General features: G+C 46.5%; 1 protein-coding gene across 3 annotated transcripts in view; it reads left to right on the forward strand.

Moving 5' to 3' along the window:
- Positions 1-22,820, forward strand: part of Arhgap25 (Rho GTPase activating protein 25) — a 74,896-nt gene that overhangs the window by 14,222 nt on the left and 37,854 nt on the right. Inside the window, exons 1-2 of one of the 3 annotated variants that reach the window (XM_016003060.3) lie at positions 18,255-18,781; positions 20,104-20,303. In XM_016003060.3, coding sequence (XP_015858546.1) covers positions 20,121-20,303 — 183 coding nt within the window. In that variant the 5' untranslated portion in view covers positions 18,255-18,781; positions 20,104-20,120. Of the gene's footprint in view, positions 1-18,254; positions 18,782-19,687; positions 20,304-22,820 lie in introns of those variants that run through there. The other 2 variants (XM_006984569.4, XM_076567147.1) reach the window with 2 other exon arrangements.

Below are 22,820 nucleotides of genomic sequence, written 5' to 3' on the forward strand. Positions count from 1 at the left end.
ACCAACGTCAAAGACTCTGGTACTGTTGCCTGTGCCCAGGCACACACCGACTTCCAGTTCTGGAAGCGCTCTGCTTGGGGTATTCTCAAGGCTGGGCCTCTGTTCTCCTTGAAATGCCCTTTCTGAGATTTTACCACGGCCTCTCCACTACTCGGTCAGTTTTAGTGAGAAGACATCTTTGCAAAGAGCCTTTGCTTGAGCACAGTGTCTGTTGTGCTTCAGCGCCTCTGCATCCCACTATCTCAGTGTCTTCCTGACAATGTGACTTTGAGGCTGAAATTATCTCATTTGTTTGCACAGCTGCACTGTAAGTTCCCTAAAGTGAAGGCATTATCTATTCCATTTACTTTCAAATTCCCTAGGAATATGCCTTCACATGGTAGCTACCCTGAAAATGCTGCGGGATAGCTAGGCTTTTTCTGATTTTCCTTTGTCATAGGGACATTAAATTGAGACCAAAGCATATTTATTTTTGTTATCTCTAATTGCTGTTCTTATCAGTGGCAGAGCAGTGGAGCTCATTCTGGCATCCTTAGAGAAAGATATAGACTTTTGGTTTTGGAAGATAATTTGGACACTGGGTGGGTGGGTGTAGGGTGACTGAGCATGTAGATACTCTCAGTTCTAGTCTCTATGGTTGGCTAAGATCACAAGGACTACTTCTTGGTCCATCATCAGAGCAGAGTATGAGCAAGGAATTCCTCCACTTGAGACTCAGGGGGGTCAGGTCTTTTCACCCAGCTTCCCTCCCCTGCTCATCTCTAACTGGGCATTGGTTTTGTTCTTTGCTATCTAGGAGGCAGCCAACTCAGGAACTTAAGAGCAATTTTAAACAGAGGGCTGGGGTAAGATGAACAATGTAGCTTAGTTTTCTTCATCAGAGACAAATCAATTCACACTCACTACTAAGGATGAGGAAAGTGACTCTCAGGAAGTACAAATACTGATGCTACAGAACAGTTTTGTAGTAGTTAGAGTTAGTACGAGAGGAGGAGTAAGAGTGAGCCAGGGAGAGGAAGATGGGGAGGAGGGAAAGAGTGAGCAGAGCAGGGAGAGAAACTCAGTATATAGAGGGGTGAAAAAGCAGACCAAGAGGGGAAGGAGGAGGGAAAAGGAAGGCAGTGATGTGGGCAGAAGGAGGAGCCTCTGTGTGGTTTTTCTATTTTTGAAGATCCCACCTGCAAATTTCAGCTTGAAAATACCAGTAGCTAAATGAAGCTTATCAACTGCATATCCAGAAAATAACTTCATTGCCTGCCCATTTTGGATGATAGCATTGTTGCTATTCTAGATATTTCATTAGGACTTCATTCCACCTACCTGTGGAGAGGTTGGGAAACTAATCAGGGACTCCCTTGCAGCTAGGATTCTGGAACCAGATTACTTGTACTGATTAAACTAGCTAGATAAGATCAGCTAAGGAAAGGTGTCTTCTGTGGTTCCACCTTGGCTGCTATGGATACTGCTGCTGAGCCAAGCAAGATTTTTTAAGATATCCCAGCAGCCAAGCTTCAGATCCAGCCTTGTGTCCAGGTCACCAGAGCAGTGGCAGTCATCTCAATGTTGAGTCAGTTTTCCCAGAGGTGGTCTCAGACAGGCTGACAATGTAAGAATCAAGTGTTATGCCTTGTGGAGGTGTTCTGGGTAAAAAGAACTTGCCCCTTCAGTTCCTCAAAACATTTTATGATCATCCAAGTCTTCATAAGTCAGTTCCTTCTTCTTGCACTAAACTCTGACTCCTACACTGCTACATGCTGTATTAGCAAAAAAAAAAAATTGCACATAATTCTCTTCTCTACCCAGATCAGCCTTCCCACACTACTAACGACTACTTCCCCAGAGTCATAGACACTCCGAGTGTCTCAATAGCTAGTCAAAACCCACAGTCTCAGTGATACATCATGCCATTCAGGCCATTCACTTATGAGTAGAAAAATCTACACCACCCTAGCCAGCATTTCTGTGGATTTTTACATAGAAAGGCCATTAATGGTGGTCTTCTATATTAGTTACTTTTCTCATTGGTGTGACAAACAGAACCAGCTTAAGGTGAGACAAGTTTACTCTGGTTCATGGTTTTGAGGAATTTCAGTTTGTTTGTTATAAGTGTGTTGGGGAAGGTATATTGGCACAAAGGACTGGAACCAGGAGTGTGCATAGCTTTCAAAGGCCTGCCTACAGGGACGTCTTTGTGCCCATCAAGTCTTACATACTAAAGGCTCCACAGCCTTCAAGATGGCACCATAGCTTGGGACTGGGCATTCAAACATCAGCCTGTCAGGACATCTCAGATTGAAACTGTAACACCTTCCATCCCTGGCCATTCTAGGTACCACCTCTGTGGAAGTCTCCTTCTTGTCCTGTTAGTAATCAAGATTGCCTTCCCACAGCACCACTGCATGAGACCCCTGAGACCCATGCTGGTTCTCACATTCTCTTGACATTGTCTTGTATCTCTCCATAATTTCCAAACAAGGGACTCTGTGTTTCCATTTGATACTGAATCCTCATGATAGTCTTCCATGTTCTTCTGGAAGCCAGGTCATCTTTGAGCCTGCTCTTGACCTTAGGATCTCTTCCTACTCCACTTAATGCACTATGATTCTTATGAGCTCTGATTCCTACTTGTGGCTCACTCCACTCCCTTCTCTCATCCTTATTATGAGCTGGACCACACTGCTAACCTCCTGACCACCTCTAGCCTATAGTATTTACATGTTTTTTTTTGTTGTTGTTGTTTTTGTTTTCTGTGAGAGGCTCTTATGTAATAACACTTTCATAGTTCAGTGCAGTCATCCCGGCTCCAGCAAGGCAAACAGCAGTGACAGCGTTAGGCTCGAGGGGTAAGCAAGCACCTTCCACCTCTCCTCTCATTAGCTGCTTTGCAAATTTGGCTGCCCTGGGAGCCTCTGCTAAATTTCCACACCAGAGATGCCAACCAAAGTGACCTGGCGTAAGAGCTGGAAACTCAAGAGATTTTAGATTTTTAAGTTAATTACTATTGTGTGTGTGAGTGCATGGATTATGCCACTTGTGCATGCAAGCCAGAGGAAAACTTTCGAGAGTCAGGTCTCTCTTTCTCGTGTGAGGTCTAGGGGACTGAAGTCCCGTGCTCAGGCTTGCAGAGCAAGTGCTTTTGCCTCCTGGGCGATCTCACCAGCCCTGGAAACTCAGCCTTTCACCAGCCTGGGCGATCAGGTATGCGGCAGGGTTTGAGGTTTGCTGTTCTTGGTGCTGTCAGATGGAGCCTCAGCACCAGGCACCACTTAGGTTGACTGGAGGGGGAGCCTCAGCACCAGGCACCACTTAGGTTGACCGGAGGGGGACCTGGAGCAGGAACTGAAAGCTTATAACTATGTTGCTTCATTACAGTGATTCTGACTTCTGAAACCTTTTATTTTCTAACAATGTATATCCCACTAAAGGATTGCCTGTATTCTAGAAAAAAAATTTGAGTAATGTGCAACTGTCCGTGAGGTAACAACAAGAGACTTTTGTTAAAATCCAAGGTGATCATTTCTTTGTGAGCGTGTGGAAGGGTATGAAGGGACAATAGAGACGGAGCCATGTGCCAACAGGTCCCGGGAGAAGGGGCGGCTGCGTCTCCTTTCCCTCCTGCACCCCTTTCCCTCCCTGGCACCCGGCTCACCTGCTTTAAGTGTGAACTGACTTAGAGCCTCTAAGAACTGCAATGCAGACTCCAGACCATGCCCTCCACTTGTGACTTTCGTTGTTTCTCACTTGTCCTCGGGGGTAGGGGGGGGTCTGCACCCACATGTTTGTCCTCAGTTGCCCAGAGAAGCCTGAGGGTTTGCTCACACATGAGGTCGTCAGGGCTGCTGGCCATTTTCTGAGTTTGGTTTCCTCACTCCCAACGCAAGCTTCATAGCCAAGGACTTTGGATGGAGAAGAGCAGGAGTGGGAGGGACCAGGAAACTCCAGTGTATAAAGCCCAAAAGTGGTGCTAAGGGCAAAATGGGAAGGCAGAGGGTACTCAGCATGGATAAACACAGCTAAGAGCCACACTGGCATTTGGTACAGCCTAAGAAGGCAAGTACTGCCCCCTTGTGGGCAACGGTTTTCCCCTTCCTTTTTGTACACATGACCTGCTAGCTCCTTTTCTGTTCCAAATGGTGTCAGAGTAGCTTAAATGATCCCTAGATAACATAGATATCAATCCTACAATCAAGATTTTTTCCCTTTGTGCTCACGGACTGGTTTCAGTGAATGCACGCCCCCTAGAGGTTGTATAAAGAAATGCATGTGAACATGCATACTCCCAGTGCCATCTGTAACCTCACAAAGGTTAAAAACACTGCTGTGTGTTTCTAAGTGCAAAGAAAGAAAGCCCTTCCCTCTTAAGAAATCTTGTGACAGCTGGTCCAGACATTTATAAGACGAACAGGTGGCTCCCACCTCTCATCTAGGGTGTTTTCTGAATATTATATGTAAAAGGATGCAGAAGAAACGGCCGGGCTGGTGGGAAAGCATGCCACAGGTCTTGTCGGACTAGCCCAAACTCCATGGGCTGGGCCAATACAAGTGACAACTGATGGACGTTCCTAGGGCTGCTTTTTGCTGCTTGAGTGCAGGTTTCTAGAAAGCCACTGCTGTCAGCCTTTATGAACTGACGGGAGCCTCCAGGTGGCAGCAAGCCCAGCCAGAGCGGCAGGGACTCCTGCTGATGTACTCGCTAGCCGGTGCAGGTGACCAGCAGCCCCCTCATGAGCTAAGACACTGTGGTAGTATAGACTCAGTTTTGAATTTCATTTGTTGTTGTTTTCCTTGTCCTCACCGTTGAGGGGGAGGGCGCGTACTGTTCTTGCAGTTACTTATTTGATCCATATAAAGGGTGGCAGAAAAATCACCCTCCACATCCTCACCTCTAGAAGGGACACTGGAGCTGTTTCTGACTGATAGAGACTAGCGCATAAACTGTGATAGATCTCTACATAGAGACCTTCCGTGACCATGATGCTTCATTTCTCTCCGGTAAACGCTGAGGAGCTCGACTACTGAGGAGTCTGAGTTTAACTCTACAAAATACTTGTTGGTTGTTCGCCAAAGGGGCAGCGCCACTTCCTGTCTGACCCGCCTCCGCCTCCTAGGGGAGCGCCTGCTCCTCCTTGCTTGCCGGTGTGCTTTAAACTTTGCCGTATCCATTCTACTATGTTTATGTTGGCATCCCACTGTGGTTTTATTTTAAATTTTCCAAGTGACTAATGATGTATCACATCTTTTCATCTGACAAAGTGTCACTTCAAATAGTTTGGCCATTTTTTTAACTTGGCCTGTTTTCTCAGTGATGAGTTTTGATTGTTCTTCCCCCACCCCCACCCCGCCCCCGCCACTCCTCTCCCCTCCCCACTCCCCTTAGCTTCTTCCTCCCTCTCCTTTTTTTTTTTTCTTTTTTGGAGAATATTTTATTGACTATGCTGTAAGGAGGCAGCAGGCTGGGAAGTAAGTGGAGTACCAGCCACAGTCAAGAGTCTACAAACGTGCATTCTAAATACAAGCCTTTAGTCAGATGTGTGATGGGAGGTACTTCCTCCCACTCTGTTACCTGCTTTTCCATCTCTTAATGCGTACCAAAGAGTGAAAAGTGTTGATCCTGGTGGAATGTAGTGTCAACTTTTTCCCAGTGGAGTATGGTTTTAGTGTTGGGAGTTGGTATTCATCATGTCAGCCCAGGATACTCTGGGAGTAACGAACACATTCTATAAATATTAGGGACTCTGAGTCTTTCCTTCGCCTTCTTCCTGCAGTGACTTAGAAACATCTTTCATGTTTTCTTCCTTAGTACTGTCTGAAAGAACACAACCACAATTAGACATAACAAATACGGGTTTCCTGTGTCTGAGCTCTAAGCCCTCCTTTCCCCGGCTTCCCAATGATCCTAAAAACAACATTTTCCAAAGTATCCTCTATCACTCGGACAAAAGCAATGGAAGATTGGGGTAGCTAGTGCAAATTTTATGGCGTAACACTCTGGAATATCACTCTGCATCCTCTGGACACTCATGCACCAAATGCTTCTACCCCCAAAATAACCAAACGGGGTCACGTATCAACTGGCATTTCCCATTTAAGACTGAGCTGTTTGTTTATGTTTGTGTTGTGGGACATCTTCCCACATACTAAAAGTGCAGATATCCTTGGAGGCGTTTCCTGAATCTAAGTACAACTCCCTCCCGCTTCCCTTGGGCCTGACTTTAAATCATCCCCTTTCACAGCTGATGTGAGAAGGAAATGCCAAGGAAGAGAAGCAGAGAGGACAATGGCTGAGTGACAACGTCAGAGGAGCAAAGGAGTAATTCATTCAGAAGTGCATGAAACAGTTGCCTTTTCCCTAATTTTATTTTCAATTCATATTAAAATGTTTACCCATGCCATCAAGGTGGCTCTTTGGTAAAAGTACTTGCCACATAAGCCTGATAACTTGAGTATGGGCCCATCCAGATTCCACAGTGGCAGGAGAAGACAGCTGTCCTCTGACCTTCAGTTATACACATACACACTGTGACATGTGCACACATGCTCACACATATGCACGTGTACAAACACATACATCAGAACCCAATAATAATAAATAAAAATTAAACATTTGCTTTTTTTATAAATGTATCCCACGTCAGTTTATTATATGAGCTATTTTTATTTTCAACACATTTCTATTTTTTTTTGTTAGATTTAGTTGAATGAAATTATCCCCTAAAACATAACTCATGGAGGATACTGGGACAAGGACAAAAGCACCAGCAATCTGTCTTCCCACCTGGGCACCAACCTTGCAGAATCCACCCAGTGCAACTATTTTGGAACTCTGAGTCTCATGGAGGCTTCAGTTTTTCAGGAGAAGGTTTGAGTGGTAAATTGTGTTTAATTTTGGTAAATTCAAGGTCTTGGCACATGAGTCCTCATCTGTCTCTCATAACCAGCCTTGTGGTAGGCAACTCTGAATGTATTCCCTGAGCAGCTTGCTGGAGCCAGGGTGGACAAAGCAATTGAGGCACCAAATGATAGGAATCTGTGCTCTGACCACAAACATACAGGCAGAAAACCCTGAAGAGGGGACAATCTGATTTCCAGGGTCACATTATTAAGTTCAAATGCTGAGTCTTTCTTTCTTTCTTTCTTTCTTTCTTTCTTTCTTTCTTTCTTTCTTTCTTTCTTTCTTTCTTTCTTTCTTTCTTCCTTCCTTCCTTCCTTCCTTCCTTCCTTCCTTCCTTCCTTCCCTTCCTTCCTTCCTTCCTTCCTTCCTTCCTTCCTTCCTTCCTTCCTTCCTTCCTTCCTTCTTTATTTTTACTGGAAAAAATCACCAAGTATATAAAGAAACAAGGAGGTATGGCCCTTTCAAAGGGAAAATAGATCAGTAGAAATTGTCTGTGAAAAAGAAATATAAAATGTAAAAGAAAATTAAAAGAAATGCTGAAGCTAAAAATTACTATAAATGAAATGAAAATCTTACCAGAGGTTTCAAAACCAGACATGAGGAGGAAGAAAAAAGAATCTGCAAACTCCAGGTTAGGGCAGTGGAAATTGTCAAGTTTGGGGAATATAGGCCAGATTAAAGAAAATGCTCAGAACCTAAGGGGTGTGTAGGACACGAGCAACAGAGTGGCACACTCATTATGAAAGTCCCAGGGGAAGAGAGAAAGGGGAAGGGAGGATGTCTGAGGAAATAATAACTGAAAACTTCCCACACTTGAAGAAAGACATGAATATAAAGATCCAAGAAGCTGAGTTAGTTACAAGTGTGAGGAACTCAAGGGCCCAGAGAGAGGCGTTATAACCAAATTTTCAAAAAAGAATGATAAAGAGAAATTTCAAAGCAGATGGGGAGAAGCGATTGATCACCTACAAAGGATACTCAATAAGATTGTGAGAAAATTTCTCATCAGAAACTTTGTAATCCCAAAAGCAGTGGTCTGATAGCTTCAACCTTCTAGAAGAAGAGAGACTATTGACCAAGAATCTTACATCCAGCAAAATTACCCTTCAATAATGCTAATTCAACTCAGATAAAGGTGCCTTCCACCAAACCAGATGACCCGAGTTCAGTCCCTGGGACCCACATGGTAGAAGGAAAGACCTGACCCCTGGTGGTGGTTTGAAAGAAAATGGCCCCCAAAGGGAGGTGTAGCTTTGTTGGAGGAAGTGTGTCACTGTGGGGGTGGGCTTTGAGGTCTTTTCTCAAGCTTCACTCAGTGTGACAGGCAGTCGACTTCCTGTTGCCTGCAAGATGTAAGACTCTCAGCTCCAGCACCACATCTGCCTGCATGCCGCCATGTTCCCTGTTATGATCATAATGGACTGAACCTTGAAACTGTAAATGAGCCACCCCAATTAAATGTTTCCTTTATAAGAGTTGCTGTGGCCATGGTGTCTCTTCATAGCAAGAGAGACCCAAACTAAGACACCTCTGATCTCCACATGTGCTTTATGAAGCTTGTGTGGGCACATGTGTGCATGTGTGTCACACACACTCTAAGTAGATAAGTAAATAAAGGGCAATTTTAAAAAGTGGGAGAGAAGGCAAGACATTCCTAGAGAAACAAAAGCTAAGGGAATTTGTTAGTCTCATGCAGCAGGTCCAAGCAGAAGGTTTTTATCTGTAACCCAAGACAACATAGACATTCAGACCACAGAAAATGTGTGTGTATGACCTACAGTTACTAAACAAGTTATAACAGTGCTGTGAAACTCTACCCTTTCTCTGCATGGTTTAAATGTTTAAAGATTACTCTAGACACTAATATAATAGCAATTTTGGTTTATAAACTATGCAGTTTTGTAATAATTTAAGAGATTAAAACTTTTAAGATTAAGAAATTAATTTTCTTGGAATTACAAGATATAAAAATGTAATTTGATGATATTCAGACCTGAAGGCATAAAGGCACAGGCATTAAAGAACCGTATTTGCATATTATTAAAGTTAAATTGGGATAAATTCAATTTAAAATGGAATATGTTTGGACTATTAAATTCAATTCCAATCGTAATCAACATAAAATAGATAAATAGCATATACAAGAAAAATGAGAAATTTAAACCCTTTGCTGTAAAAATTCAATTAAATAAGATAGCAATAGAGAAAATGAGGGACCAGATGCTATAAGGAATGTGAGAAATGAGTAGCAAATGTACAGAATTAAGTCCAACGTCATCAATGATTACTTTGAATGTAAAAGACAAAATAGAGATTTTTCTGAATTTAGAAGAAAACATGACCCAGACATATGCTGTCTACAAGAGGTTCACTGTGTACACAAAAACACAGTAGATTAAAAGCGAAAGCTTTGGGAAACCTTCCCTGCAAATACTAACTGAAAGAAAGCAAGGACAACCACACTCACAGTGATCAAAATGCACTGGACCTGTAAAAGAACCTCTTCTAGAAAAGGCTCAAGTTACTGAAATAAAAAATGGAATTGGAAACATTGCCACCTGTTCCACAGACACACAAGTAATGAACGTTAGTACATTGGACAGTTTCATATCAGCAACTTGATGACTAGAGTCAATGGAAGAAAATCCCAGATATGCCACACTACCACGACTCACCCAGGAAGAACTAAAAAATTTAAAAAAGAAACCTACAACTATGGTTGAGATTGAATCAGTAATCACAATTCCAACACAGGAAAGACCTGATACTTCATCAGTGAACTCCATCAAATTGTTTTTAAATGTATTTTTATTTTATATTTTTTTGTGGATGACTGTTGTGCCTTCGTTTATGTCTGTGCGCCTGGTACCCTTGGAAGCCAGAAGAGGGCATCAACTCTCCTGGAGCTGGAGTTACACATGGTTGTGAACCACCAGGTGGGTGCTGGGAACAAAATCTGGATCCTCTGGAAGAGTAGCCAGTGCTTTTAACTGCTGAGACATTTTCCAGCCCTGCCATCAAGTTTTTAAAAATGACTGGCACTAATTGTTCTCTTTCCCAAAAAATTTAAGAGAAACTTCCCTGTGGTGATATTTTATTTGTGCTGAAATGTGTTGATATTTCATTTGTATGTTAATAAATAAAGTTTGCCTGGAGATCAGAGGACACAGCCAGCCATAAACAAAAGTCAGGCAGTGGTAGCACATGCCCTTAATGCAATCACATGGCAAGCAGAGTCTCTGTGTGTTCAAGGACACACTAGGAAACAACCAAGTGTGGTGACACATGCCTTTAATCACAGTACCAACTATAGAGACGGAGGTCTGTATAGACAGGCAGTGACAAGGAAGTGAGGTAACTGGGCTAAGAGCCAATGAGAGGGCAGAACAGCAAGGCAATAAAAGCTTGGATAGACAGGAAGTAGCTCTCTCTCTTGGGAAGCTACAGGGTGGCGTGGTGAGCTAAAGTTAGCTGGTGACTCTCATTAGTTCCCTGATCTCTACAGCTTTCACCCCTATATTTGGCTCTATGTTTCTTATTTTATAAGACTGTTTAGAAATTCGTCTACACTTCCCAGCTCATTTTAGAAGGTAGCAGCATCCTGAAATCAAAGCTAGCCAAAAATACTCCAAGAAAACAACAAACTGTTGTCTTTTATAGTATTGTTGTAAACATTTCCAACAAAATACAATGATGGTGGATCCCACAATATCAAAGGCCATGCATTCATTGTCATGATGGAATTCATTACTGGAACTCCAGGATGACTCAGCCTTAAAACGTCAATCACTATAACAAACCACATAACAGAAGGAAGGAAAACTACGTAATTGACAATGCTGTGACTGTAGGAGCGCGCCAACACACCAGGGCAAGAATGGAGCCCTCCATTCTTGACTTTGACTCTCAGTAAGGCTGATGATGACTATATTACATACAAGTTCACAGTCTTTTGAGAACACGGCGATTTAAAAATTTGTCTTAACTATGGATGATATAAACCAGTTATTTAAGTGTCCCTCCATTCCTAGGATTGTCTAGACATTTGGCACAGATGAGTGACAGAACAGGAAAGCTGTCTAACTTTGCGAGCTTTATTTAAGTATTTAACTTTATAAACTGCTTTAGAAGTCTTTCTTTTTTTTACCATGTAGAGACTTTTTTCTTCACTGTTTCCCTTGTATTTTGTGTGCAGTGGCCTCCCTCCCTCCCTCCCTCCCTCCCTCCCTCCCTCCCTCCCTCCCTCCCTCCTTCCCTCCCTCTCTCTCCACCTACAACTTCAGATTTTGTTTCACTCTTTTCAGATTTTTTTTTGATTGCTGCTGAGATAGCCTTGGCCACTTCAACAGCAGTTGTAAAGGAGCACTGTCGTTAGAGGTCAGAGACCTAAGTGCCAGGACTAAGGATGGGGGTAGGGATGCGAAGGTTGCTCCTTCTTTATTTTCCCCTCGGGCCTTCTGTGCTTGAGCATAGTGACCTGCAGGAGGAGTTCTTCATATCAGAAACTCCAGTATGTGCACCCCAAACACACCCCTGTATATCCTCTTTCTGAAATTCAGTGTTTATTGAGGTTGTCACCTTTGAATATATCCCTTTATTTCTTCTTTGCTGAGATATTTTAAGGCAAATTCCACACACAGTGTAACCCTTTGCTTCATGCTGAAATAAACATCTTTTAAAAATATGGATATTTTATTTCCTAACCACGTTGCTTTGACCATGCTTAACAACACTAATCAATATCTTAGGTCATCAGCCTTCTGATCACACATGAATTAGTTTAATTTCTAATGAGATATGGGATCCTTTCATCATGCTGTATCACTGGCCGTCACACCCCAATGGTTGTTTATACACTGGGTAAGGTTCAAGGCAGAAAGTATTCTTCCCAAAGTCCAGGGGCCCCAGGAACCACCTAGAGCAATGTCTGATGAAGGACAAAGGCCTGTGGCCCCCAAGACTCAGGTCTTGATGGATCTGGAGTATTGTTTTCCTGGAGGGACTATGCCTGTGGAAGGTAGGGCCCTCACATGTAAAAAATGCAGAGACTTCAAGCACCCTAGCACACTATTTATTTATGAATGTTAGTGGATAATAAAGCAAAATTCTTACCTAAAATGGCTAGTTTTGATATGGGGGAGAAGGGCATAACTCTTAATTTAACTCTTGCCACTGGGTAGCTCACGGCTCTAATTATCCCACAGTCCCATAGATTGGAGCATTCTTCCTCACACTCCTACCTGGGGAGGCAGGGAACTTCTAGACAGCCAGAGACACAGCTGCTTTGTCTTCGAGGGCTCCTTTGCTACCCATTGCCATGTCTCTCCTAGTGTCTGCGTTGAGGAAGAGGCCTTGCTTAGTAGGAAGTGTTCACAACTCTGCAAAACTTCTTGTTATTACACTTGGTTTCCTGTTATGCAGAGATGGGCAGAGAGAGAGAGAGAGAGAGAGAGAGAGAGAGAGAGAGAGAGAGAGAGAGAGAGATGGAAACACACACAGACCCAAGAGAGGCGATGGCACTCTATGGCCCTAAGAACCATGAAAGCTCCAAAATGTGAACACCACAAAGGTATCCTGAGAGGTAACCCAGACTAGGAGAATTCTCCTGAAGGCAGGAAATATTTTGAGCCTGAGGCTGGTTCCTAGCCTGGGTTTCTAGGGCTGCTGAATAAATAAAAAGCAGCAGAAATCCAAGCCCTTCTAATCCCCACCCCTCTCCTACTCCCTCCCCTTCTACAACACACACACACACACACACACACACACACACACACACACACACACACACACTCTTCCATTGTCAGTACCTCTTTTGTTACTGCTGAGACAACATCCTATCTATACAATAATCCTTTCCAAGGCGGGCTCTGCTCTGCAGTTGTCAAGGTCCCCTAACTAACATGAAAGACATTTCCATCAGATGGAGAAAGCAAAATGCACTCCAGTCCTGGGCAGCAAAGGCAGGCATTCAGGGGACAATTCTAGGCGCTAGATAAACATGAATGTTCAGGGAAGGTTCGTGTGTCATTTCAGAGCAGACAGAAGAAGTCCCTCTGCTCCTTCCAGGCTCACACAGCCTGTTGTCTGTGTAAGTGGTGATATTCGTCATACCCAAGTGAAGACAAAGTTGAGGTAGCAATAGCTTTACTGCTCATAGGGTACGTCAGCAGCTCCCTCTGCCTGGGGTAGAGCTTGGCTATCTCAGCCCTCTCCTTCCCACTCCATGCCCACACTAGGTTTCAATTAGCATATGGTCTTCCAATGAGCGTGGGCAGTGAGCTGGTGAGACGCAGCAGGATTACCTAATATGTCCATCTTCCGGGTGGTGTCAACAAAGCCTGGTGGCAGGTTTGAGGTTTCAGCACCCTTCTCTGTCAGTGTTTCTTCAAGGCCCGATGAGTGTCACAAATGATGCGCTGGGCGGAAGCAGAAACATGAGGTTGTTTATACGCAGTGCTTGAGGCAACTTGGGTGGGGCCAGGTGGGTGTCCTATGGCTTGAGTCTGTCCCCCAAGTTCACATACTGGGAATTCAGTCTGCAGTGCAGCAGTGTTTGGAGGTGGAGCCTCACCACAGGTGATTGTCACAGACTCTCCTCATGAGTGGAGCGATGCCTTTATCTAGAGAACAGGTTGTTACAAAGTGACTCCAGCTCACTCTTAATTTGCCTGCCCCTTCCTCCTGCCCTCTCTCCATGGGACATTGTAGCTCAAAGGCTGGGGCCATGAGCAGCCTTCAGAACTGGAAAGCAAATGGTCTCTGTTCTGGGTAAATTACTCAGCTCCCAACGTCCTGTTACAACGCAGAGGCTCACAAAGACCAGGAGCTTCCTGTGGTCGGTCCCCAGGGCTTTGCGCCTGCCCAGATGAAGTACGGTTGTCTCTGTCCTCGGCACACTTTCTTACTCTAGAACCGCCTTGGTTGGTGATGTGGGCAGCTCTCTTCACCACAGGATGCCGCTCTTTTCTGGGCCTCTTGGCCTGAGCATGGATAGTTGGTTTTAAAATCAGATTTCCACTAGCTGGAGATAACTGCTTCGGCTCTCTGGACTTCAGACCCTTGTATTTAAAATGGAGGTCGAATTCAGGTACTACGTAATGAAGAGCTGGTGTGGGCATGGAAGTAATGGAGACATTTGGAGTCCTGCACCAAAGCAGGTACTTGTAAGTACCTGATATGTGTTAAGTAACCGGCGGCCTATTATTACTGGAGTAGGCATCATTCCTTGTACCAGCCACTGCCTGCACTGGTACAAGTGAACACACCTAGAAGTCCCACAAATAGGAACATTTGCCATTACTTCTTACAAATATGAAGCTTCTTGATGATAGCTGTCAGTGCATCCTAAAATGCTCATTTCATACATTCACTAAATACTCACCAAGGACTGTGTGCTGGCCAGACCTCTGCTAGGCCATATGGTACTCTCACCGTGTGGCACTCACCGTGTGGCACTCTCACCATGTGGCACTCACTGTGTGGCACTCTCACTGTGTGACTCTCACCGTGTGGCACTCACCGTGTGGCACTCTCACCATGTGGCACTCACTGTGTGGCACTCACCATATGGCACTCTCATCGACACCACTCTCACGGCACGGCACTCCTACTTGGTGGCCCTCTCACGTGTCCTGAGGGAAGCAGCATGCTCCTCTTGTATGGAGGACTGTATCCCTAGCCCCCGGTGATGGCCGCTCCCCTCTGGGCCAGCTGCTGCTGTGTGCAGCCCCGCTGACTTCTGAAGATCCACCGCCTCGTTTTTTCTGATGTGAGGTTTCCATGTTAGTTAAATTCTTCCTTCTAGCCTCTCTTGATCCAGATCCTTACCTGTTAAAACCCAGAACTCTGGGGTGGCTGCAAGCCAAGCACTCTTGTCCTCTACGGCCCTCTCCACCTTGCCCCTGCAGTTAGGTCTTAGGGCTCTAAGGGTTTCTTGCGGCAGGGAGGTCCATGGTTTAGGGGCTGACACTGCCCTGCAGCCCATCAAGGGTTCAGCAACGTGGACTGTCTGAGCAGTGGGAAGGCTAGCTTTCCTGAGCTTTGCAAACCCCAAGCCTCGGAGACTCGGGGCTCCTCCTCGTTCATTCTGTCCTCAGTCTGTCCATCCACTCTCAGTTGTAATTCCTCCCCACCAGCACCTCCCTAATCCAGGCCTGTGTGTCACACCTGGATACTGTGTGGTGTCCTGCTAGCTTCCCACTTCCGGCTCTCTCCCCCTTTCACCCTTTACTCTTCTAGTCTGCCATCTCGCTTGACATTCAATTAACTACACATTAACAATAACAATGTTCACAGCACCAGCTTCTTTTCTTCTTTTTTTTCAAAGTCACAGAGATCCACCAGCCTCTGCCTCCTGAGTGCTGGTCAAGTCTTATGTTTTAAAGATAGGCACTAGCTGAGATATGTCCAGTATCATGGTTAAACTCTTATAGGTTAACCACATACCAAGTGCCCCTGATGCTCACAATCTCATGAAAAAAGAAATATATCATAGGTTAGATGGAGACTCAGCCACGGCCACTGTGACAGAAGCCTGTGTACCTCTCTACCTCCTCCTGCCTGCTGTTCACGGGGTGGGGGGGATGACCAAGATACAGGATGAGCAAGGACAGGCACAGAAACAGCATCCTTGTCCTCTTATACTGCAAGTGGAGAGGGAGACAGGGTACGAAATCTACCAGGCAGGGTAAAAAAAATGCTGCTCTACACACATGTCCCCAGTGAAGAGGGGACAAGGCTGGAAAACTGGCAGGTTTAGCTGCTGGATCATGGAGATGTGGCCTGATGTGAGTCTCAAAGGATGGTCAAGAACTTTTTTAAGAGGAAATCCATGCAAGGAGCATACTATCCTGCAGGCTGGATGTGTAGGAAGAACAGAAAATATGTAGAAAGGCACACAGCCCTCAGGTCCATGGACAGGGTGTTTATACCTGATCTCTAGCAGAGAGGTGCTGGGGTTCGGGGGAGATTTGTAGTCAGGAGATACTTAAGTCTGTGCTTAAGAAGGGTCACAGCACCAGCAGTCTCATCAGTGGTGACTGCAGGAGCCACAGCCTATTGGGTCAGTCATAGGGACAGTCATGGGACACCAGTTGTAGAGGCCAGAGAAGGCAGGCAGGCTGGGGTATGTTCGTGAGCACAAGGCAGGAATGGCAGATGATGCGAAGGGGGAGGGTGGTGAGTTTGACTAGCCATGTGGTGAACTTGAGAATTTCCCCGGTGCCTGTAAGCAGTGATGGGTCTGTAACCCTGGTGATGGGTCTGTAACCCAACAGAGCCGTCTGGAGGGATTCTCCTCCCCTTTCTAGTTCATTCAGACAGGTTTCCATGGTGATGCACAGATCATGGTGAGAAAACATCCACAGGCCCTCCCAGCTTTAAATCCTGGTGAACCTCTTCCCTGCACCCACAGCCCCCCAAAGCACAGCCTTGACGGGGGTGACTGGAGAGCTCACGGTAGAGATACTTCAAAGGTGGGCCTAGGAAAGTTTGTGGTTATTTTTCAGGTCAGTGGGTCAGCAGATGGGAGATGAAGAGGAAGTGGCCGTGTTTCCAAGGCAACTTCTCTGCTCATACTTCCTTCTTTAATCTTCTCTTGTTACAACTTGGGGCAAAAATAAGCTAACTTCTGTGCAGAAAGAAAACCCTGGGTACACACATCTTCTATTTCTCTTCTCTCGCTGCTCACTAAAATTCAGCATGGACAATCTAATCGCATAACATGCTTATGTTTTGTCATGGTCTCCCCTTGCTCAGTGGCATGAAATGGCTCCTCTTGTCCCTCTCAGAAGAAGGTTGAAGCCTCACTCTACACCTAAGGGCCACTTCTTTGGGCCCAGTAGTCCATTGGCTACTGAGCACTTGAAGTATGGCTGATGGAAATGTGTTTTTACTTAATTCTGTCTACCCTAACACATGTAACTGCCTACAGCCACTCACGGTGACTGCTGTGTTGTCTAGCACAGTGCTAGCTGGGCGCTTGGTCTTCCCTCTCCTAGGTTCCTGGCCTCATTGAAGCTCTCACCCTGCTCTTGCAGGGAATTCTACAAACACTGGGCAGTTGTGGCCTCACTCTCCTTCCCTTGTTCCCTGTAGCCTGCTCTGTAGCCATGCCTACCTAGTTCATACCTCCTCCCTGAGGGGAACACTTACCATGGGTGTGCAGAGCTTGTCACCATGACCATGTTTATTACGAGGAATTAACCACTGACAGTAGCAGATCACCTACAAAGAGGGGCTGTCCAAAGAAGTAACAAAGAATGTTAGTCAAAGCCAAGACCCACCAGGCTGCTTCTCTCGCACTTGCATCATCCCCAAGAGGCCTGCCTGGTGGCTAGAGGCTGAGATGGGGCAGGAAGCTGCTCTGCTCAGTTGCTGGCTCACTGCGCTGTCACTGTCCCCCAATACTGGGCTTGACTTCCAGCTGTGAAGAGTGTATACAGATCTCTCCACATGCTCTAACTTGGAATGGGTGACCCTGGACCGATTGTTGTATCAGGGATGGTAGGATGGCAGCAAGCACTCAAGACACACTGGCTGGACATATGGTGAAGGGATCTTTCTAGGCCACATCTTGGTGTTGTGCTGTCTTCCTGTCTCATAACTATCATGTCCTCTTTGGGCCATACTTAAGAATACCAGGCATTCACACCTCCTTCTCCTGCGTCTCCCAGGCCATTCTTCAGGGCACAGATGTTTTTAGGGGTGATCATTTTTGGCGTGGTTATTGTTTTTCACCCTAAAGAGTCATGTTCCCCCAGAACTAAATTATAAAAGAATACCTTACCCACTAGGTTCCATGTTAATCAAATTCCCTCCAATCCACAGAATCTTTCTGGTTTCTTCAGATCTCTGTCCCATTTCTGGGTGCTTCTGAGATCTTCCACTTTCCTTGCCTCTAGAAGTGATCCTAATAAGGTCTGTGGGGTTATGGGAGTGACTCAAGATACCCGAGTCCTCATAGGTACCATGTGGCCTTTGTCCAATTTTTTCCTTTTCTGTGTTGGTTCCATTTGGTCCTATGGAGGCTCCTCATCACTCTGCTGCAAGAAAGGGGTCCTCTTCCATATCTGATGTTACTTTAGGTGGGTGGTCATCAGAGTTGCCCTGGAATGGGCTTACAACTGAGGCCATTACAGCAGAAGAGAATGCCCATCACCTCACTCTTCCATCCTCTTCAAAAGCTTTGTGTGTGAAGGACACTTTCACTTTTGTCCATGTGTGCCTTCTTCCTGGTACAGATGAGTCTTTTCATGACACACTCCCACACAGAAAGATATAATGCTGCACAGAGGCTTCAGTCCTTCACTCAGGTCAACTCCTCCTCATTGCTCCACGGCCAGTGCCTGTTCATCATCTCACTGCCCTGGGGGTTCCTTTGAGTAAATGATCAGCGCCAGTGACAGACTCTGGAAATGAGTAGTCAGCTGGGAAAAAAGTTTGGAAGGCAAGGTTTTTTGTTTTTGTTTTTTTTTTTTTTTTGGTTTTTGTTTGTTTTTTGGTCGGGGTGTCAAGACACACGGATACAAAGCAATCTCTTTACAAACCAAATTGGCATCAAGCTGAAAAGTTATCTTCCACAAGCCCTGACCATGCGCTCTTCCGTGTTGACGGCTGTCCAATGGAAGGCTGGGTCAGGCATGTGTTACAACCCCTCCAGTTCCCTCGTGGGAGTTAAGGAATAACAGGAACACAGAGTGACTGCGGGGCTGAAGGGCCCAGTTAGGCAGAGCTCTGTGCACACAGCGCTGTAGCACTCTGCATCGTAGAGGTGGCAGGTTTTGATACCGCTGGAGCAGACTGCCATTCCGTGTAAAGCCCTGGTCCTCAGAAGGATGCCGCGAACACGAATGAATGAAGGCTGAGAACCATGGGCCTAGAAGGAGGCAGGTAAGCAGCAATCAAGTGCCATGGGGAGAAGTTTGCAGTTAAATGCACTAAAGATGGGAATGAGTAAAATCGGGATGTTTGAAGCTTGAAGTGAGAGAGACTGAGGATGCCCTTAAAGATGCTCTCCATCCTTGTAGTTAGACGTGGTCACCATCGACAAAAGTAAGAGTGGCGTCTGCTCAACTAAAAGTGTGCTGAATGGTTTGTTTGTTTGTTTAATCTTCGCAATTCTACATTGTAAGGACTATCAGCAACCCGGTTTAGCTAGTGTGGAAACTGACTGGGGCTTGGAGAAGTGCCAGTCAAAAGCAAGAGAGAAAGGCCAGTTCTCTAGTCAGGCAAGGAAAAAGGATGAGAATGGACTCAATAACTTAGCCATATTATTAGTGTCTCAGGGATAAACTAAAGCTAACTAAAGAAGCAGCGAGCTAGAGGTGTGCTTCAGCAGCAGCGCGGAGCCCAGACACTGGTGTCCAGAGCATCAGCACAAGGCCGTGGCTCCGAGTGGCTGGAAGGAGGAAAAAGGCAGATGTTAGAAGAAAGGGTTGGCTAGAAGCCAGTAGAGCCACTGGGTCACTTTGGAGGGACAGGAAGGAAGGAGCTAGTTATTCTAGGTGGGAGTCAGCATGGAGGCACAGGTTAGGACCCGATCAGATGACAGGCAGAACTCTGTAGGAAGCCAGAAGCCAATGACAGCACGCAGTGGGCAGAGGACCTCGCCTTCAAGCCCTACTTCTGCTTCTGCTAGTGATGACCATCTGACCAGAAGCATACGACAAATGTGCCAACCGAAGCCCTTGGGCCAGCCAAGTGATGTAAACACAGTGGGTGGGGCCTGGAGGGTACATGACACTTGCCCAGAAACTTCAGGAGGTGCCAAGTCCATGGGGACTGACAGGGGGAGACAGAGTGGGGCGGTGGGGCCCAAGCTACAGCCTGGCTCCTCAGAAGAGCCATGGAAGAAAAGCAGACAGCTTCCGGTGGTCTGTGCAGCTGCATGGGCCTTACTCTGGACACAGAGCAGGGCATTATTTTGTCCTCTGTCAGATACTCCCACGCAGGAAAAGGAAGCACCTTCTGTCAGATGCTGTGGCCACTTCCTCTTCAGAGGCCCCAGCCAATCTCCGCTCTGCAGCTCACAGCTCACAGCTGGACTGCGGGCACTGGTCGATTGGGCTCCTTTCAGGAGGAGGGCCCCCGGCTCCTCTCTGGGGTGTGGGGGACAGCAGGGCTTCCTCTCAGCCCCCCACCCCACCCCACCCCGCTCTTGACTCCCTGCTTCATGTCCCTCAGTCAGCCCGCCTGTCTGTTCCTCTCTATAGCTCGGTCAAGGAGCGTGATGACTGGGGAGCAGATGGCGGCCTTTCATCCACCAAGCACCCCTAACCCCCTGGAAAGGCCGATCAAGATGGGCTGGCTGAAGAAGCAGAGGTCCATCGTGAAAAACTGGCAGCAGCGGTACTTCGTGCTGAGGGCTCAGCAGCTTTACTACTACAAGGACGAAGAGGACTCCAAGCCGCAGGTACCTGCTGGGTGTGTGCCCTTGCTTCAGGTCCGGAGGAGCTGGCCCGGGGCCCACCGGCTGCTTTCACTCCTCTAGGCCTCCTCGGTGGGGCCAGACACCTCCAGCTGGGTGGTCCTGCTGCCTTGTCGTAGATTTTCTCTACACGCCCTGAGTGTGAGGATGGCAGAAATGTTCCCACTAGCACAATAGGGTTCCTAGGGCACCCCAAGTCCAGTCTCATGCCGTAACGGTGGCACTGAGACAGGAACCCATCATAGCAGCTCAGAAGAACTGATTTGGGACTCTGTTGTTGTTGTTGTTGTTCAATTACTATGCCTTGGACAACTACTGTACTTAATGCCTCATGCATGCATGCATGCATAAATATTCCCACACCAGTTACCGCTGGAGACATGTGAAGTAAATCAGTCAGAAAAGCAGGGGAAATATCTGCTGAACGGAGCGGCAAATAATCCCAACAGATAAGGGAAGCATGGAGTTGTTAGAAAAAGGATGAGTTATGTGAGCAAAGAGAAGAGGGCGAGGGGGACGTTTGGGAGACATGCTGCGATCTTTAACGGGGCAGGAATGCAGACTGGCGTCATGCAGGTGGTGGCGATGCTAAGGAGAGGGGGTGCCAGGTGGGTCTCTGGGACAGGGGCCTCCTGGGCAGAGGAATGGCCACCCACAGACTGGCGCTCGGAGCGTAGGTGACCTGTGTAGGGAGCACCGGGGGTTCCGGGTGGCAGGAACAGAACCAGTTCTGAGACCCGGAGGGGAAGAGGTCAGAGCAGTGAGGACAGGGTGTGGGTTTAGGGGGCAGGTTGTGAGTGTCACTGCAGAGACTTGCGTGTTTACACTGAGGGTCAGGGAGAGCCACTGCAGGACCCTGAACAGGGGGAGGCAGTCTTCAGCTGGCTGTACACAGATGGTTCTGGGTGTCCTAAGACAGACTGAAGTCTGGTAGGCAGCACAGGTATTATAGACAGCGGTCACGGTGCTAGGAATGTCGGAGGGGGCTGTGGGCTGAAGTTCAGCGGTCAGGTTCGGGGTATACGGAGCAGGACAGCATCACACCTAAGGGTGAGGATATCTTAGCCAGCTGCGATCCTCAGCCTCAGGCCAGTCTCTTCTCCCTGTTCCCTCTATTCTGATGCTCACAATGGGAAGTGAGAATGTGATGGGCCACCACTAGCCACGACTGTGGGTTCCCGAGTATAAACTAAGGTCCCTGGCACCGAAGACTGCTGCATACCCACCAGGAGTTCATATCCGTGGTAACGGAAGCAGGGTGGAAGGGCTTTACTAGAACTTATCAGAGAAAATAGACTCCCAAAATTAGGAAGGTGAAGACAAGCCACATATGGATACTGGGGGTGGTTAAGCAGGTGAACAGACAAGCAGATGGGTGGAACCAAAATGAAACAGTCACGGAGACTCCGCCTCGCCGGCTTTTGCGGACCTCTGAGTGTGGTGACTGGACTTCCTGTTCTTTATGAACAGCACAGATCTTATCAAGTCTGGCAAACACAGGACAAGATCACGGGGGCTGGTGCATCAGAGTGATGTGAGAATCCTCTGGGAGGCCACGCCGCTTCGGCCACCCCAAGCCCACCGAAAGGGCTGCTGGGTAGTGGCCATCTCAGGGTGGAAAGGGGAAGGTGCCTCCCGTGGAGCACTGCGCTCTTGCCCGGGGCTCTGCAGTAATCGCTACCTTTTCTGGATCCTCCCTTCTTATTAATAACGAGACCATACTGCCGGGCCTGTGTTTGTCACATGGTCGCATAGTACGAAGCCCACCTGAAACCCTGCTCTGGAAAAACAAGCTAGTGACAGCGGTTGTCACTTGGGAGTCCCGGCTTCTTCCCCACGTGAGAAACTCACAGCTTCTCCTGATTCAGTTGACTGAGGATGAGTAGGCAATTATGTTCTCGGTCCTCAAGGACAGTTTATTATGAAATCTGTGAATACAGTAATCAGACCAAGAGGCCAAGGGAGGAAACTGCACAACCCCCACTGAAATAAAGAAACGGCTGATAAAACAGCACACTCCTTTCAGATCTAAAAATACAAACTGTAGGGAGAGAATGGTCATTCCTTATAAAGGAGGTACTTAACTGTGTGCTGCTCTGCATATTTGTTTGTAAAAGCTACATCTGTACACGGTAGGAAGTTTAGATCATCAGAAAAACACAAATAAAAAATTATTCACAATCCCGTCGAGTAATAGCTGCCTAAATGGAGCATTCCCTGTCCGCAGACACTTAGGAAGTTGTTCCGTACATGTGAAGTAAGGATATTATTTAATAAAAGTGGCAACATGTCACAAATATTGTTCCTTAGTGTTGACTGTTATTCTAGAATGTAGCCAGTGATCATGGTAAATAACATATTGTACAAACGTTCTGAAACATAAGGTACATTTTTTGTTGTTGTTTCATGACATGGTTTCTCTGTGTAGCTCTGGCTATCCTAGAACTCTGTCTATAGACCAGGCTGGCCTTGAACTCACAGAGATGAGTGTGAGATTAAAGG

Source organism: Peromyscus maniculatus, chromosome 3 (assembly GCF_049852395.1).
Source record: "Peromyscus maniculatus bairdii isolate BWxNUB_F1_BW_parent chromosome 3, HU_Pman_BW_mat_3.1, whole genome shotgun sequence".
Classification (NCBI taxonomy): domain Eukaryota; kingdom Metazoa; phylum Chordata; class Mammalia; order Rodentia; family Cricetidae; genus Peromyscus; species Peromyscus maniculatus.